Here is a 16,438-nt window from a genome sequence, read left to right as displayed (position 1 = left end):
TTCATACAAATCTGTGCTGCCAAGTTATCTGAAATAAGTGAAGAGTATATTTTAGTGGATTAGTGAAATATGAAGGTCTACATAAGAGATTTTATTTACTTAATGATTGCATATAAATGACTGAAATTATTATGTTTATTGTTACGCATGTGTGTATATATATATATCTTTTTTATTTCCCTCTCTCAGGACCCTGCCTTCCTAATCCGTGTCATAATGGTGGGATATGTGAAATCAGTGAAGCATACCGAGGTGACACATTTATAGGATATGTTTGTAAATGTCCAGAGGGATTTAACGGGATTCACTGCCAGCACAGTAAGTTCCACATGGTAACTTTTATTGTGTTTATAGATAGGAGCCTTTTTATTGCTTGCAGTGCTGAGGATTAATATTGGATCTAGTTTTCTGAAGCCTATCAGTCTTTGGCCTTTATATTATGAGCAAGCAAAATACTACTGAATACTACAATCACCTTCAGAAAATGACCCGACTTCCAAATTACTGGACACAACACTGCATAATTTGCTGCACAGATTCTACAGCATGGTAAGGAAAGGTAACCACTTTTATCATGAACTTAATGGAAAAGCATATTTTAAATAGTAGAAATCTCTTCTTATCTTCAACTGTTTGTTGATTTCTTTTGATCAATCCTAGACAAAAGTGGAAAGAATAACCAAAAATATATTTGTGAATAAATACATCTTCTAGATCTTTCTTTACTTATGCATTTATAAATGTTGAAGAAATGTTTTGAATCATGATACCTAAGTTCACGGGTACAAGTTCCAGACTTAAATCAGATGTACATTTAATCCTACTTAAAATACAGTATCTGGACCTCTTTCTAACAATTATCCTTTATTCAAAGAACTTTTCCTGGTTTCAAATCAGGTTGGGAAGAGCAGGTTCTAGTCTTAGAGTGTGTAGTTAAGAGAACTGACAAGTATGGGGGGAAAAAAATGAGATTTTAATAATATCTCATATGAGGGATTATATGATAAGATTTACACTTCACCAACCAGAAATTTTAAGAAGCAAATAGATGGTGCATATTTTTGTGTTCCTACTGAAAATATTACAGGTCCACATTTCTCCAGTTAATGTCATCAGAAGTTCTTTGTATTTGAAACTAGTCAGTAAGAACTGTACTTGTTCATCTGCAAGTGACTGATCAGATCATGTTCTAACACATAAACATAATCCACTTGATTTATTTGTCACTTAAATAGAAGCTCATGTTTTTTAGTATGTGAAACTCATTTAGAATAAGTGCTTGCCTAAGGAGAAATCCATGTGCCAAGTCTGTGTTTTATTTTGTGCAATAAAGCACGGCACGGTTCTAAAAATTTTGTGTTGTAGATGCATTTAGAAGCCAACTGTTACTCAGTTAGAAGATTAAAAACTCAAACAAGTAGTCAAGAATCCAAGTTCTATTTGCACATAAAAGGTAAATCCACTCATTCAAGCGAGAGTGAATAAGCACTGAATCCAGTGCTTAATTAAGTGCTCCGTTTACATACTTGCCTATAATTTAAAGTTTCATGAACCAATACAGTCCAGCTCAAATAACTATTTATGTTCATTATGTCACTTATATACTCAATGGAAAGTGTCTCCAAAGGCCTGAATATGGATATTCGATTTCATTAACTCTGGACATTCTCTCTCTGTTGATTACATAGGTAGTGTAAGCAGTCCCACTAACTTAATCTAAATTATATGTCTACCTCATTCACCAAGAATGTGGAGATGTTGGGTATTACCCACTCCTATGGGTTCTGTTATGTCTAGCCCCGAATCTGGGGATGGCCATCTAGGAGAGCAAGCAACAGCCACAGGGACCTTCATGTGTTTTAGTCTTCATATCATTAAAGCAGTCAGTCAAGAATGAGGGCTGAGTTCGTAGTGTAAACATAATGGCAAAGGACATTTGTTACCAGTTCAAAACAAGAAAAGCAGGCAAGATTATGTCTAGCTGTAACTCAAGAGTAATACCAGCTTAAAAATTGTACCTGGGCTATATAGTGAGTGCAGTACCCTGTGGTCCCAACCAAGTTCCTTCTAATTGTGTTCATTTCACATGAGTCGGCCACCTGACAAGTGAAAGACAGTGTAGAGTGGAAAGACAGGAATTACCTTCATCACTTCAATTACTGTATGCCTTTGATGTGCAGTCATATGGAGGAGAGTATGTAAAAATGTCTGCTTGTGGCCTGATCTTCTCAGGCACGACCAATCATAAAGATAGCACATGGCACACAACTCTTCTCCTTCCGCTAAATGTCAAAGAGGTTACCTTTGTTAAGTATACAGTAAAGTGAATAACACACAAATATTCATAAAGGAAAAGGCATACTTAACCTGTGCTGTCCAGAAAATACCATCTCTTGTTACCTAATTCATGAAAAAACTTACAGTAGTCTATTCTGGCATGACTCATCACAGCTGTTTTCTGGGTGCCCAGTATGCTTTATAAAAAAATTCAGGTATGTAACTGTTAGATAATGATCCTAATAATCAGCAAAGTAGTCTATACCAACTTCAGAAAAAAGTACAGCTCTCATACAGGTGATTCAGATTCACTGTGAGGAGACTAGAACCAAGGAGGGCAGCTAAAGCAAGCTGAGACAGGACAAGTTTTTGTGAACTCTTACTCTTTGGAGGAGAATGAAATTCAATCCTCTTCAGATAGTCTGATTTAAGATGTGATAATAAGTCATAAATAACATATAGGTGTTCAGAGGGTCTCTAAGGATGTCAGCTATAAGAAGCAGGAGAGGAAGTCTCTGCAGTCAGGAAGAAATATAGGATTTCCAGTGATGGTCTTATTTTAACTCTTTGATACAATATCTCTTTAGTGCAATTCACAAAGTTCATTGATACAAATTCCTCTGCTTCACAAAGTTTAGCCATTCAATTCTGAACTCACTGTAGATCAAGTGAGAAGTCTAAGTAGTTCCATCATAAAAATGTAAATTAAAATTACCTCACTGAAAGACACATATCTTCATCTAAACTGTTACGATTTCCAAAAATTACATTATACTTCTCTTGCACAAGGATTTTTTATCTTGGATTTATTTCGCATCTAATATTCTGTTACTAAATCAATTAAGCTAAGTGATTGATTTTGCAGTCAAGATATATTCTTAAAGCTGGTATTCTGGCATTTGCCTCAAGAAACATCCTGCCAGTATTTCTGAGATTCCTTGACCTTTTATCCATGTGAATAATTAATATGCAAATTATAAAATAGATCATTAGCATTTTCACTGATTTTATACCTACATTTACGGCAAAACTGATGTTTATTGGTAATGGTTGACTGAAAAGATTCTGATTCCCCAGCAGCAAAAAAAAGAAAGAAATGTTCCCATTTCAGGGCTCATTAACTAGTGTTTGGATAGGAAAGTGTACTCCATGTGAAACCTAGGCAGATTTTTGTGATGGTAATCAAGAAAAATATGTTCTTTGAATGTTCCTCCATTATTTAAGAGGCATTTACTTATCTTCCTGTATGAAGATTCTTCCCAAACTCTGTTCAGGTTGGAATTTGTTATGCTGTTAATGAATGCCAATCTGGCTCTCTATTGACGGTATCTAGCATCAAGGAAAGAGGAGTTCTTTGCAAGAACTACTTTGAGGCAAGGCAAGTCTCCCTACAGTTTTACTACACTAAGAATGCAGCTCTTCCAAAGAGTAACTTAAACTGCTTAAATTCCTGAAAGTAGTGTACAACTGATGCCCAGTGAGTCTAAGGCATGCTTTGTGGTGTTCATAAGAGCAGTAAATAATTTTGTTCCTTCAGGATCACTTTGACTGAAAGCTATGCAAATACATTTCCTTGTCATTCACTGGATAGAAGCATGCAATCATTGGGTGCGCTATAATGCCCTTTTCTTTATCCATGGATTTCAACAAAGTCAAGCTTCCAAGGTATTTCTTGTTTTTATTGAGATAGGTTTACTCCTGTTCATGAACTGTCCTTTGTTGTTACACAATTATCAACCTCACTAATCACTCTTCATATGGCAGATGACAGTGCTGGACAATTAGTCAGTATTGAGATAACTAATGCCTTCATCTACATAGAGTGATTATCCTGTCACCTATTAAAATTCTTTAGAAACACAGTTTTGCAGAACAAGTCAAAATCCATGGAAATGCACAGAAGACTGAAATGGACAGGTTTTCCACCGGAAAAAAATCCATAATGTTGACGAATTTAAACAATATGCATTATTATGATTATCAGAGATTTCCTGCTAAAAAAAATTAGGAAACTGAAGCATTAGTAACAATATATGTCAAAGTCTGGGGTACTGGCTGCCATTCAACTAATTTAAATGACACAGAGCTCTAACCAGGAAAAAAGTGAAGTTTGAAACAGTAAAGAGTTCAGATTTAAGGGTGTGATTTGCATGTTGTTTTATGTTTTGAGGATCATTAACTCTATCAGTCATAACTAAGTTACGTGCACTCTGAAGAAGAATAAAGTCTATTAATCCAACTTATTTAATTGAGTAAGCAAGCCTTTCATAGTGTTTGTGCAGAGTTCTCTGCCTTCTACCTCATCATCATAGATGATCTGTGCCATTCACATCTGATACATAAATGCATTTGGAAACTGCACAAATGCAGGCTGTATGGCAGAAGATCAGGTCATCTTTTGAGTACATTGAAGCATCCCAGCTATGCATAGGGCAGTGGTTTTCAGTGTGGGGGTGAAATAGGAAGAGACAGTAGCCACACTTTTCTGGCTGGTTGAGATGATATATAATCTACAACTTTAGCACCATCAGCAAATTAAAATCCTAGCAACTTTTCCAGCTGCTAGGAAGAAATGTATATGAGGAATCAAAGAATCATAGAATGGTTTGGGTTGGAATGGGCTTTAAAGATCATCTAGTTCCATCCCTCCCTGCCATGGGAGGGGAAGCATTGCAATGGATCACGTTGCTCAAAGCCTCATCCAGCCTGGTTAGGGCATCTGCCCGTCTCTGGAAACCTTCTGCTTCACCTCCTTCACAGTGAAAAATATCCTCCTAATACCTAATTTAAATCTCCCCTCTTTCAGATTGAAAATGTTATCCCACGTCCTATCACTATACCCCATGACAAAGAACCCGTAACCATCTTTTCTATACGCCCTCTTTAAGTACTCAAAGGCTGCTATAAGGTCTTCCTGGAGCCTTCTATCCTCTAGGCTTAACAAGGCAAACACTCTCAGCCTGCCCTTTTGTATGGGAGGTCCTCCAGCCCTCTGAACATCATCATGGTCCTCCTCTTGTCTCAATCTAGTAGATCCCTCTCCTTCCTGCGCTAAGAACTCCAGGAATGAATGCAGTACTCCAGGTGAGATCTCTCAAGAACAGAGTAGCGAGGGAGATTTCGCCTCCCTCAACCTGCTAGTCACACTTCTTTGGATGCAGCCCAGGATACTGTTGGCTTCCTGGGCTGCAAGTGCATGTTGCCAGCTCATGTTGAGCTTCTCATCCACCAGCACCCCTAAGTCCTCCTCAGGGCTGCTCTTAATCCATTTTCCACCCAGCCTGTATTTGTGTTTGGGAGTGCCACAATCAAGGTGCAGGATCTTGTACTTGGCTTTGTTGAACTTCATGAGTTTTGCACAGGCCCACCTTTCAAGCCTGTCCAGGTGCCTCTGGATAGCATCTTTTCCCTCCAGCGTATTGACTGCACTACACAGTTTGGAGTCACTGGATTGAGGGTGCCCTCAATCCTACTGTCCACATCTGCAGCAAAGACGTTAATCAACACCGGTCCAGTCCCTAAAAAGTGCCACTTGTCACCATTGTCAGAAGGTGTAGAACATCCTGTGCCATGGATTTTGTGTGTTACAATTAGCAACTACACTTGCCTAAACCATTCCTGGCTGCAGTTTGGTGATACAGAACTCCAGAAACCATTCCCTATAGCTGATTTTCATGGTGCTGTCTTGTTTTGGAGTCTACAGGCAGTTGCATCTCACACACATGCAGCTTGTTCCTAGACAGCCATCCTTCTAGCCAAGTGGGCAAATTTAATGCATTAGGATGCATGCAGTTGCACCGTACCAGGTGTTCATCCCATGTTTCTGCTGATGAACACTCACAATGGTTTTCCCTTTTGGGAGAAAGAGCAGTTTGGGGAGTTCTAAATCTAATGCAGATGTTCATTCTTAATTTTCATTGAAATCAGCTGTATGCAAAGTTTTTAATGGATTATATGGGTAATAAGTAAATTTGGACTAGTAATAAGGCATATAGTATAGTTGTAGTAAGTTATATGTTTAAGTCTGTTGTATGGAGCTTATATGTCTAAGCATCATTGAGCTGAAGTCCAAAAACTATTCCTGTGTCCACTAAGTAGTCTAAATAAGAAGTCAGGGAGGATGGATAGACTTTTGCTCATTTGGGAATCTTCTAGAACTGTGCATTATTAAAAGAGAAAGTTGGTAATCTGAAGGGCATCTAGGAGAGGTCACCAATAAAAAAGAAAAAAAAACGTAGTCAGTAAAGACTATTGGAACAAAAGTCAATAAAATAATGTTCCTAAAATGGAAACTCTGTAAGGGGGGGGAAAATGGGAGATAGAAATGGCACAAACACCAGATGTGGGAGTACAGGAAATGCTAGCCCCATTCTTAGATGTTCAGGAATACTTCTGTGTGAAACTGCCCAGAAAATCAAATGCTTTAATGAGGTAAAAAATGATGGGTACATCAGTTGCAAACAGAGAAAGTTCTGATAATAAATATTCTTACAACAAACATAGTGAGATTGAGTAACAGTGACAGCAATTTTCAGGCTATTGGAAGTTGAGGCTTATTTTGCTTGAAATCTAAATAAATATCTTGGTTAAAGCTGTAGGTGACTGAGCTAAGGACTACCCAAAGCCCAGAGAGGAAAAAACATTTAATCTCAGGTAACAGTCCAGTACCAGATACTTGTCAGAAGATGTCAAGACACTTTCACCATGAAAAGACTTGTAGGTGCATAACTTGCACCTAATTTAAGATTTTATTTCATTCTGTACTAGTCAAAGATTGGTTTAAAATTTCAGATAGGAAGTGTAATATTCCCTCTAATTTTGTTTCACTCTAGTCAGCACTTGTTTATATAGCACTGTTTATCCTTCTCATTCAAACACACTTCCAATAGCTTTCTTTTTCTTGTTCTATTACTGACCTTAACCATTTCCTGATGCATTAAGTTTTGTAGTCTAATTATGCCACATATTTAAAAAAATTCCTATTCAATTTTAAATGTGCTGTCTTTCAGCATCTTTAAATGTTTCTTTCCTTGCCTGTTATAAGACTAGAGGAAAAGCAGCTTTTGAGTACTTTCTGAATGCTGCTTATTATTTTTCATACATTTGTCATGCTTCCTCATATTTTTCCTATGGAAACAATTAAAATTCTTTCTTTATCTGTTTCACATTGAGAGTATCTCTGGAACTTTTAAATGGCTTCTTGGTGGCCTTCTGAAAACCTTTTTTTTCTGTGGTGTGTTTTACTGTGAAAGTGACCTACACTGAAGTTAACGCTATGCCATTTTTTTGGTAGAAGATCCTTACAGTACTTTCTTTCCTTACAGTTTGCGGATGATACTAAGCTGGGTGGAAGCGTCGATCTGCTGGAGGGTAGGGAGGCTCTGCAAAGGGATCCGAACAGGATGGACCACTGGGCTGAGACCAATGGCAGGAGGTTTAACAAGGCCAAATGCCAGGTCCTGCACTTGGGGCACAACAACCCTGTGCAGTGCTACAGACTAGGAGAAGTCTGGCTAGAAAGATGCCTGGAGGAGAAAGACCTGGGGGGGTTGGCTGACAGCGACTGAATATGAGCCAGCAGTGGCCCAGGTGGCCAAGAAGGCCAATGGCATCTTGGCTTGTATCAGAAACGGCGTGACCAGGAGGTCCAGGGAGGTTATTCTCCCTCTGGACTCGGCACTGGTGAGACCGCTCCTCGAATCCTGTGTTCAGTTTTGGGCCCCTCACCACAAGAAGGATGTTGAGGCTCTGGAGCGAGTCCAGAGAAGAGCAACAAAGCTGGTGAGGGGGCTGGAGAACAAGTCTTAGGAGGGGGGGCTGGAGAACAAGTCTTAGGAGGAGCGGCTGAGAGAGCTGGGGTTGTTTAGCCTGGAGAAGAGGAGGCTGAGGGGTGACCTCATTGCTCTCTATAACTACCTGAAAGGAGGTTGTAGAGAGGAGGGTGCTGGCCTCTTCTCCCAAGTGACAGGGGACAGGACAAGAGGGAATGGCCTCAAGCTCTGCCAGGGGAGATTTAGGCTGGACATTAGGAAAAAATTCTTTACAGAAAGGGTCATTGGGCACTGGAACAGGCTGCCCAGGGAGCAGCTCCAGCTCCTTCACCAGCCTCTTTGCTCTTTTCTGGAAACACTCCAGAGCCTCAACATCCTTCTTGTGGTGAGGAGCCCAGAACTGAACACAGGATTCGAGGAGCGGTCTCACCAGTGCTGAGTCCAGAGGGAAAATAACCTCCCTGGACCTCCTGGCCACGCCGTTTCTGATACAAGCCAAGATGCCGTTGGCCTTCTTGGCCACCTGGGCCACTGCTGGCTCATATTCAGTCGGCTGTCAACCAACACCCCCAGGTCTTTCTCCTCTAGGCGGCTTTACAGCCACTTTTCCTCTAGTCTGTAGCACAGCATAGGGTTGTTGTGCCCCAAAAGCACAACCTGGCATTTGCCCTTGTTAATTCTCATGCCACTGGTCTCAGCCCAGTGGTCCATCCTGTTCAGATCCCTTTGAAGAGCCTCCCTACCCTCCAGCAGATCCACACTTCCACCCAGCATAGTGTCATCTGCAAAATTACTTACAGTGCATTCAATCCCCTCACCAGGCCATTGATAAAGACATTGAACAGGGCTGGACCCAGCACTGAGCCCTGGGGGCACCACTTGTTACCGGCCTCCAGCTGGAATTAACTCCATTTACCATTACTCTTTGGACCTGGCCATCCAACCAGTTTTTCACCCATATTGAACAGAGGGGTGTGCTTACGGTGACATGTACATTGGTTGAACTATACAATAAATGGTACTTTTAAGAAGATGTGTGATTCTATGATCTAAAAGTCATTTAGGCTGTCAATAGCCATCATAAACATATTTTGTAGGATGTTAAAACTCTCTCCCTCTAATTTCTTTTTTAAAGATTAGTATAACTTTACTGAGGAAAGAAATTAGTGTTCTAAAAACACAATAATTGCTGTTTGACTGTCAAAGAAATTAATTTTTTTCATGTTCTGCATTAAAAAGATAATGTATGGATGTGTTTTGCTCATGCAAGTTCCTCTTTATTTTAGAACTAACCATAAACACTGAAGTATGGATGTGACCTATCTGGACTTTTGTAAAGCCTTTGACACAGTCTCCCACAAAATCCTCCTCTCTGAATTGGAGAGATATGGATTTGGTGGGTGGATTGTATAGTGGATAAGAAACTGATTGGAGGGTCATATTCAGAGAGTAGTGGTCAATTGCTCGAAGTCCAGATGGAGATCTGTGACAAGTAATGTCCCTCAAGGGTCCATACTGGGACTGGTGCTGTTTAATATCTTCATCAATGATATTGACAGTGAGATTGAGTGCACCCTCAGCAAATTTACAGATGATATCAAGCTGAGTGGTGTAGTTGGCACACTGGAATGACAGGATGTCATCCAGAGGGACCTGGACAGGCGGGAGAAGTGAGAATGTGAGAACCTCATGAGGTTCAACAAGGCCAAGTGCGAGGTCCTACACCTGGGTTGGGGCAATCCCCATTTTCATTACACAAGTGGGATGATATGATTGTAAGCAGTCCTGCAGAGAAGGACTTGGATGTGCTAGTTGATAAGAAGCTCGACACAAGCTGGCAATGTGCACTCACAGCCCAGAAGGCCAACCAGCCCTGGTAAAAAGTCTCTCTCCATCGTTTTTATAAGTCCTCTTTATATATTGAAGGGCTGCAATAAGGTCTGGCCAAAGCTGTCTCTTCTCCAGGTTACACACCCACAACTGGCTGAGGCTTTCTCCATAACAGAGGTGTTCCAGACTGTTCTTGTAGCCCTCCTGTGGAGAAGGATCCAGTCTAACAGATCCATGTCTTCCTTGTTTTGGGGACCCCAGAGCTGGGGGTGCAGTACACTGGGTGGAGTCTTACAACAGTAGAGTGGGAGAATCACATCTCTTGGCCTGCTGACCACTTATTTTGGGTATTTTTGTTTGTTTGTGGGGTTTTTTTGTAGCCCAGAACATAGTTAGCTTTCTAGGCTGCAATGACACATTGCTGATTCATGTCCAACTTTTCATCTATCTGCTGGAGTGGATGAGAGAAGCCCCACTCCTTATCTGCAGGGCTGCTCTCATCATCCATTCATCCCCCCATCTACATTGATTTTGGGGATTGTCCCAACCCAGGCACAGGAACCTGATGAACTCCTGAGATTCACACTGACCCACTCCTCAAGCCTGTTAGGGTCCTTCTGAATGGCAGCTCATCCCTCAAGAGTGTCAACTACACCACTTGGCTTGTTTTCATATGAAAACTTTATGAGTGTGCACTCAGTTCCACACAAGAGATCAATTGATGAGCCACAATATAGTTAGGGAGGGTTAGAGGAAGAACACAGGAATGTTGGAGCTGAAGAAAACATCTGTTCTCTGTTACTTTTCCCCTCTTTTAAGACCATTTAGGTAGATGCAGGATATGATTCAGCCATTGTGGGTATTTAGGACCAACACAGCCACACGGCAGCTTTAAGGGAAGGATTGCTTTCAGACTTTGTTTTGCTCACAGATTCATTACTGATACGCCAGCACATTTCTGTGAGGAAGATAATGAAGATGAATCTTGAAAAGAAATCTCATTGTTTAATGAGAAAAAACTTATCATTTAGAATTTTGTCACACAGTGACTCAGTCTGATCAATCTGTGTAGGAAGTAGCTGTTAGAAAAAAGAATGAGTTTTGAAATTTATATATTTTTCTTGGGTGTTTTTCTTTTTATTTTCTGCTGCTGTAAGAACTACTGTGCTCAACCATCTCTATATGTGGGTGTGTGGAGGATGTAGAATTAAATCTCTGTATTTGTGTTAGGAACTCATGCTGGTGTACAGTTGTGCAGTTCCTTATTACTGTATAGAATATTAGTATTTCCATTGTTAATTGAAGTAGTTTAAAATTATATGACTGACTTTAAAGTTTGAAACTTGAACAATTCACATGGCAATTTCTCTAAAAATTAAAGAAAAAAAATTTGTCATCAGGTATTTCTTTTATACCATATACCTACCCAGTGAATAACTGGAAGAAGCCAAGGAACTTTTTAGAAGGAAGATCCAGAGATATAGTCAGTACTCTAGCTACTTTTTTGAAATTATAAGTAGTATTTATCAATGTGGATACACTTGTGAGATCAGGGGGTTTATTTGTATGTAAGAGGTATACAGGGGGAGAGAAGGATATAGCATCAGTCTCATTACTGATGTGTGCAAAACTTGAAAAAAACAGAACTTGGACTTCAAGCTCATTATAATGACATAATAGTCTAATGGTATATACCAATCTGCATTACAAATGTATTCCCTTTGTATTTATAAAATGTCTCAAGCAAAACTCATGGTGCCATCACATTTGCATGTGAGTACCCAGGATATTCTTCTAGCTTGCATTTATTTTGATGTGTAAAATAACATACATTTATTTCTGTATTTCTGGATGAGCGTTTGAGTTTGAATTAGGAGTGCATTTTTAAAGAAAATCTCTTGGTCATCTCAGCTTACTGTGCTCTGCTTTATGCAGCAGCAGTCTCAGAACACAAGAACTGGATCCTTTTCCCACAAAAATAATGGTCTGGTAGTCTAAAACTCCTCATGTACACACTAGTAATTAACATAAAACATTGCAGTCAGTAAATGAGAGTTCTGTCCAGCCAGCCAGCCTAGCATTTGGACAGAAAATACATACCTGAGATATGCAGACATTGTGTCCTCAGCTCTGATATTTCACTGTGCAAATACACTTCTGTAAGAACACACTACTTACAAATGCAGACATAACCTGTCTGTGCCTATGTTTATCTCCAGGCATGCTGAAAACAATGAATAGATCTTGTTTATCTTCCTTTTTTTATGGCTTGTTAGTGTCTGACATCGTGAGAGACACTTGGTTTTCTCCTGTTTCATATTCTAGACTGAATTTCGTTTAATCCTCCAGTGTGATTGTCTGATACTGCCAAAATTAATGGCAGCTGTCTTCTTTTAGAATATACCTCCATCAGAATTCAGTCAGCTCGCCAGACTTGTCTGGAAGTGTACAGCCTGACCACAGGACGGGATTTTCAGTGGGATCCAGTCACTAAATGTAGCCACAGAGCTGCTAGGCCCTAGAGAAGTGGGGATATGGGAAAATGTAGAGCAACATTGAAGGTGGAATTGGCAGCTCTCCATTTGTAATACTTTAGATATAATACTGAATCTGATGCACCCCCTTTTAATGACTGCCTGTTAATAAGAGCAAAGATACTCCTAAAGCTTTCCGGAGGTTCTTACTGTGACACTTTTCTGCCCAAGCATGCTGATTTTCTCTGACTCTAACCATCAGTAGTTGCTTATTATCTCAGAACTTGTGCTGAGGTCTGCGCTTGGCCATGAATAAGCAAAAGTGATAGTATTCAGGAATTTCCCTCTTACAACAAAGCATTGGCAGTGAACTGGTACTGTGTGGTCCAGATGTGTATGCATCACACTATAAAAGACAAATTAAATTGTTATTTAACTGCAAACAATAGGTAAGTTCTGTAATCTTGTCAGATTTCATGTTATCCTCAACATAAGTCAGTAAGGTGTCTGGTTCTGAAAATACATTCTTTGTGATAATTTTGTTTATGTTGCAGAGCTGTTTATGCTTACCATCATTACTCTCCTGTAGGTTTTAGGGTTTATTTAAAAGCACTATTCTTTTCCTATACTAGTAGTTTTCAAAGAGAGAAGTCGATCTGCTCTTTTCTCACCCTTTCTGTTTTCTTCATCAGTCGTACTTAATATTTAAGGGAGCTTCAGAATAACACTGCAGAAGATGTACACCAAAATCAGAAAAATTATAAGGTGAAATGGATTTTTGTCCTGATTCTAAAATTTAGAGTTTACAGTATTTATTTCTGACTTCATTATTTCAGTGCTCTAACAGAGAGAAAACCTCCTTTCATTTCTCAGAAAAAAAAAAAGGATCTTTTACAGAGATCGTACTACCTATGGCTCTCAATTGCATTACAGATTTTGTGTAGACTGGAAGGTAACTTTTTAGCTGCTAAACATAATTGTAGAAAATGCAGAAACCTATTTGGATAGGTCTTATTTGATTTGATCGTCAAGAAAAGGTGACATTGCTTGGGACAGCTGCCATAAATAAAATTTTCAGTTCTGAGAGAGGTTTTTAGTGCAGGACATATAATTCTATGTGAGTCATGAAGAACAACTGGCGTGTATGTACCCTGAGATAACAGGGCTGTCAGTCAGATGGAGGCAGAAGTAACTGCAATAAATACTTCCCTTACGGTACTAGACATTCATTGTTGACGTGAGGAAACTACTTCATATTCATTTTGCATCTTTTAAAGGGAGGAAGATGTGATCTTCACCTTTGCAGATGAGACAAGGAAATTACTGTAGTCTAAAAGATAAAATGATTGATAAGTGGTTACCAAACAAGTCTATTTGCCATGGATAATACATATTATTTATATGACATGTACACTGTAACCGTAGATCATAGAATCACTGAATTACTTAGGTTAGAAGGGACCTCTGGAGATCACCTAGTCCAACCCCCATACTCAACACCCCTGGGATGATGTCCAGTCATTTTTCTGAGTATTTGCCCAGGTGAAGACTCCACAACCTCTCACCATTCTCATTGTAAGAAATTATTTTCAGATGGAGCTTCCTGTATGTTAAGTATGTTAAATTTCTGGTTAGCAGCCACCATAGAGGAGAGCCTGGCTCTTTTGTCTTCATTCCTTCCCATCAAATTATTTTACATGTGAGTAAGATTTTCCCAAGCCTTCCCTTCTGCAGACTAAACAGTCTCAATTCTTTCAGCATCTCCTTGTAGGTCAGATGCTCAAGTCTTTTCATCATCATGAACCTGTACTGGATGTACTCCAAAAAGTACCTGTCATTTTTGTACTAGAAAGCCCAACACTGGACACAGCACTCCAGATTCCCTGTGCCTGGAAGTGTTCAAGGTTAGGCTGGATGAGGCTTTGAGAAACCTGTTCTAGTGAAATATGTTCCTGCCCATGGCAGGGCTATGGAACTAAAGCATCTTTGATGGTTCATTCCCACTTGAACCATTCTATGACTCTGTGTGTCTCAATGCTTAGCAGAGAGGAAGGATCACCAGCCTCGACCTGCTGGAAGTGCTCTGTTTAATGCAGACCAGGACGCTCTTGGCCTTCTTTGCCCGTCATGGGGATGCATTGCTGTCTCATGGTCAACTTGTTGTCCACCAGAACCCTTATATCCTTGTCTGCCCAGCTGCTTTTCAGCTAGTGGGACCCCCAGCATGTACTGGTGCATGGGGTTGCTCTTCCCCAGGGGCAGGACTTTGTACTTGCCCTTTTTGAAATTCTTGAGGTTCCTGCTCAACCTCTTCCTCCAGCCTATTGAGGTCCCTCTCTATAGTAGTACACCTGTCTGGAGTACAAGCTACTTCTCCCAGTTTTGTGTCATCTACCGGCTTGCTGATGGTGCACTCTGTCCCAGTGTCTGGGTCATTAATGAAGATGTTGAACAGTGTTAAGCCCTGTATTGAACCCTGGAATATACAGCTGGTGATATGCTACAATTCAACTTTTTACCCCTCGACCCAGTTATTAAACCACTTTTTAGTCCACCTCGCTGTCTACTTATCTAATCTGCACACTGCCAGCCTGCCTATTTTACGGCAAAAAGTATTAGAAGTCTTACAGATGTTGAAGTAAACAACATCCACTGCTCACAGCCATCCACTGAACCAGTGACCTCACTGTACAAGGCTATCAGCTGGTCAAGCGTGCTTTCTCCCTCATAAATTCATGCTGACTCATTTGCATCACTATCTTAGTATCATTAACATTGGAAAAGACCTGGAAGATCACTAAGTCCAACTGGCAGTCCAACACCACCATGCCTATTAAACTACATCCTGAAATGCATGTATCTAATGTGATGGTGGGGAGGGATGGTGACTCCCACTTCCCTGGGCAGCCTGTTCCAATGCTTTACCTCTCTTTCAGTAAAGAAATTTTTCCTAATATCCCATCTAAACCTCCCCTGGAGCCACTTGAATCCACTTCCTGTCATCCTATTGCTAGTTACTCACGAAAAGAGATGAGCATCCACCTTGCTACAACCTCCTTTTAGGTAGCTGCAGAGGGTAATAAGATCTCCCCTCAGCTTCCTGTTCTTCATACTAAACTATCCCAGTTCCCTCAGCTGCTCCTCATAAGACTTGTTCTCCATCCTCTTCACCAGCTTCATTGCTCTTCTGTGGACATGCTCCAGGACCTCAATGTCTTTCTTCTAGTAAGGGGCCCAAAACTGAACACAGGATTTCAAGTGTAGCCTCATCAGTGCAAAATACAGGGGTGCAATCAGTTCACTGATCCTGCTGGCCACACTGTTTCTGATACAAGCCAGGATGCCACTGGCTTTCTTGGCACGCTGCTGGCTCATGTTCTTGTCACCCCCAGATCCTACCAGGCAGCTTTCCAGCCACTCTTCCCCATGCCTGTTGTGACCAAAGCATAGGACTTGGCACCTGGTCTTGTTGAACCTTATACAGTTTACCTCAGTTTACCATTAGTCTTGTCCTTCAAGGACTGGGAAATGCTTTCCATGACAGCTTTCTTCATCAGCTTCTCAGGGACTGACGTGAGACTAGCTTGACTTGTATTTCCCCAGGTCTTTTCACTTGTCCTTATATTTCTGTATATATGCTGTAAGCAATTGTATAATCCTTATAGGAGTGAGGCTATTACTGTAGTTGTAATTAACGTAATGATTTGCTGTTAGCAACAACAGGTATTTGCTTAATCCTGTATTAAGCCATGTATAAATTTATTAACCTACCCTAACTCTTAAGTGACTTATAAATTTGCTCTTAATCTGTGTCCACACATGGTAAATGTATTAAAATATGGTGCTTACAGATACTAGAGGGAGAAAAACTGTTAGAGAACTGTGCCAAAAGTTCTAACCTATTTTCCTATTTAGAATTCCTATTTAGTATTTCTGTGGTTAAATCTAACAATAAGATTAATAAATAGTAAAACGTGTATATATTTTTATGAGGAACTAAGAGTATGAATTTGAAAGATATTAGCAAAGAGCAGAAATGACAGTTATGTGCACTTACACAACGTAAGTGCAATCAAGTCCCAAAGA

General features: G+C 40.1%; 1 protein-coding gene across 1 annotated transcript in view; it reads left to right on the top strand.

Annotated features, from left to right (window-relative positions):
• EDIL3 (EGF like repeats and discoidin domains 3) overlaps positions 1-16,438 on the top strand; it is a 253,055-nt gene that overhangs the window by 137,744 nt on the left and 98,873 nt on the right. The window contains exon 4 of the mRNA XM_069880337.1: positions 190-318. Within this exon, the coding sequence (XP_069736438.1) occupies positions 190-318 (129 nt within the window). The remainder of the gene's footprint in view (positions 1-189; positions 319-16,438) is intronic.

The sequence above is a fragment of the Phaenicophaeus curvirostris genome, chromosome Z (assembly GCF_032191515.1).
Source record: "Phaenicophaeus curvirostris isolate KB17595 chromosome Z, BPBGC_Pcur_1.0, whole genome shotgun sequence".
Lineage (NCBI taxonomy): Eukaryota > Metazoa > Chordata > Aves > Cuculiformes > Cuculidae > Phaenicophaeus > Phaenicophaeus curvirostris.
This window is presented reverse-complemented; position numbering and strand designations above follow the sequence as displayed.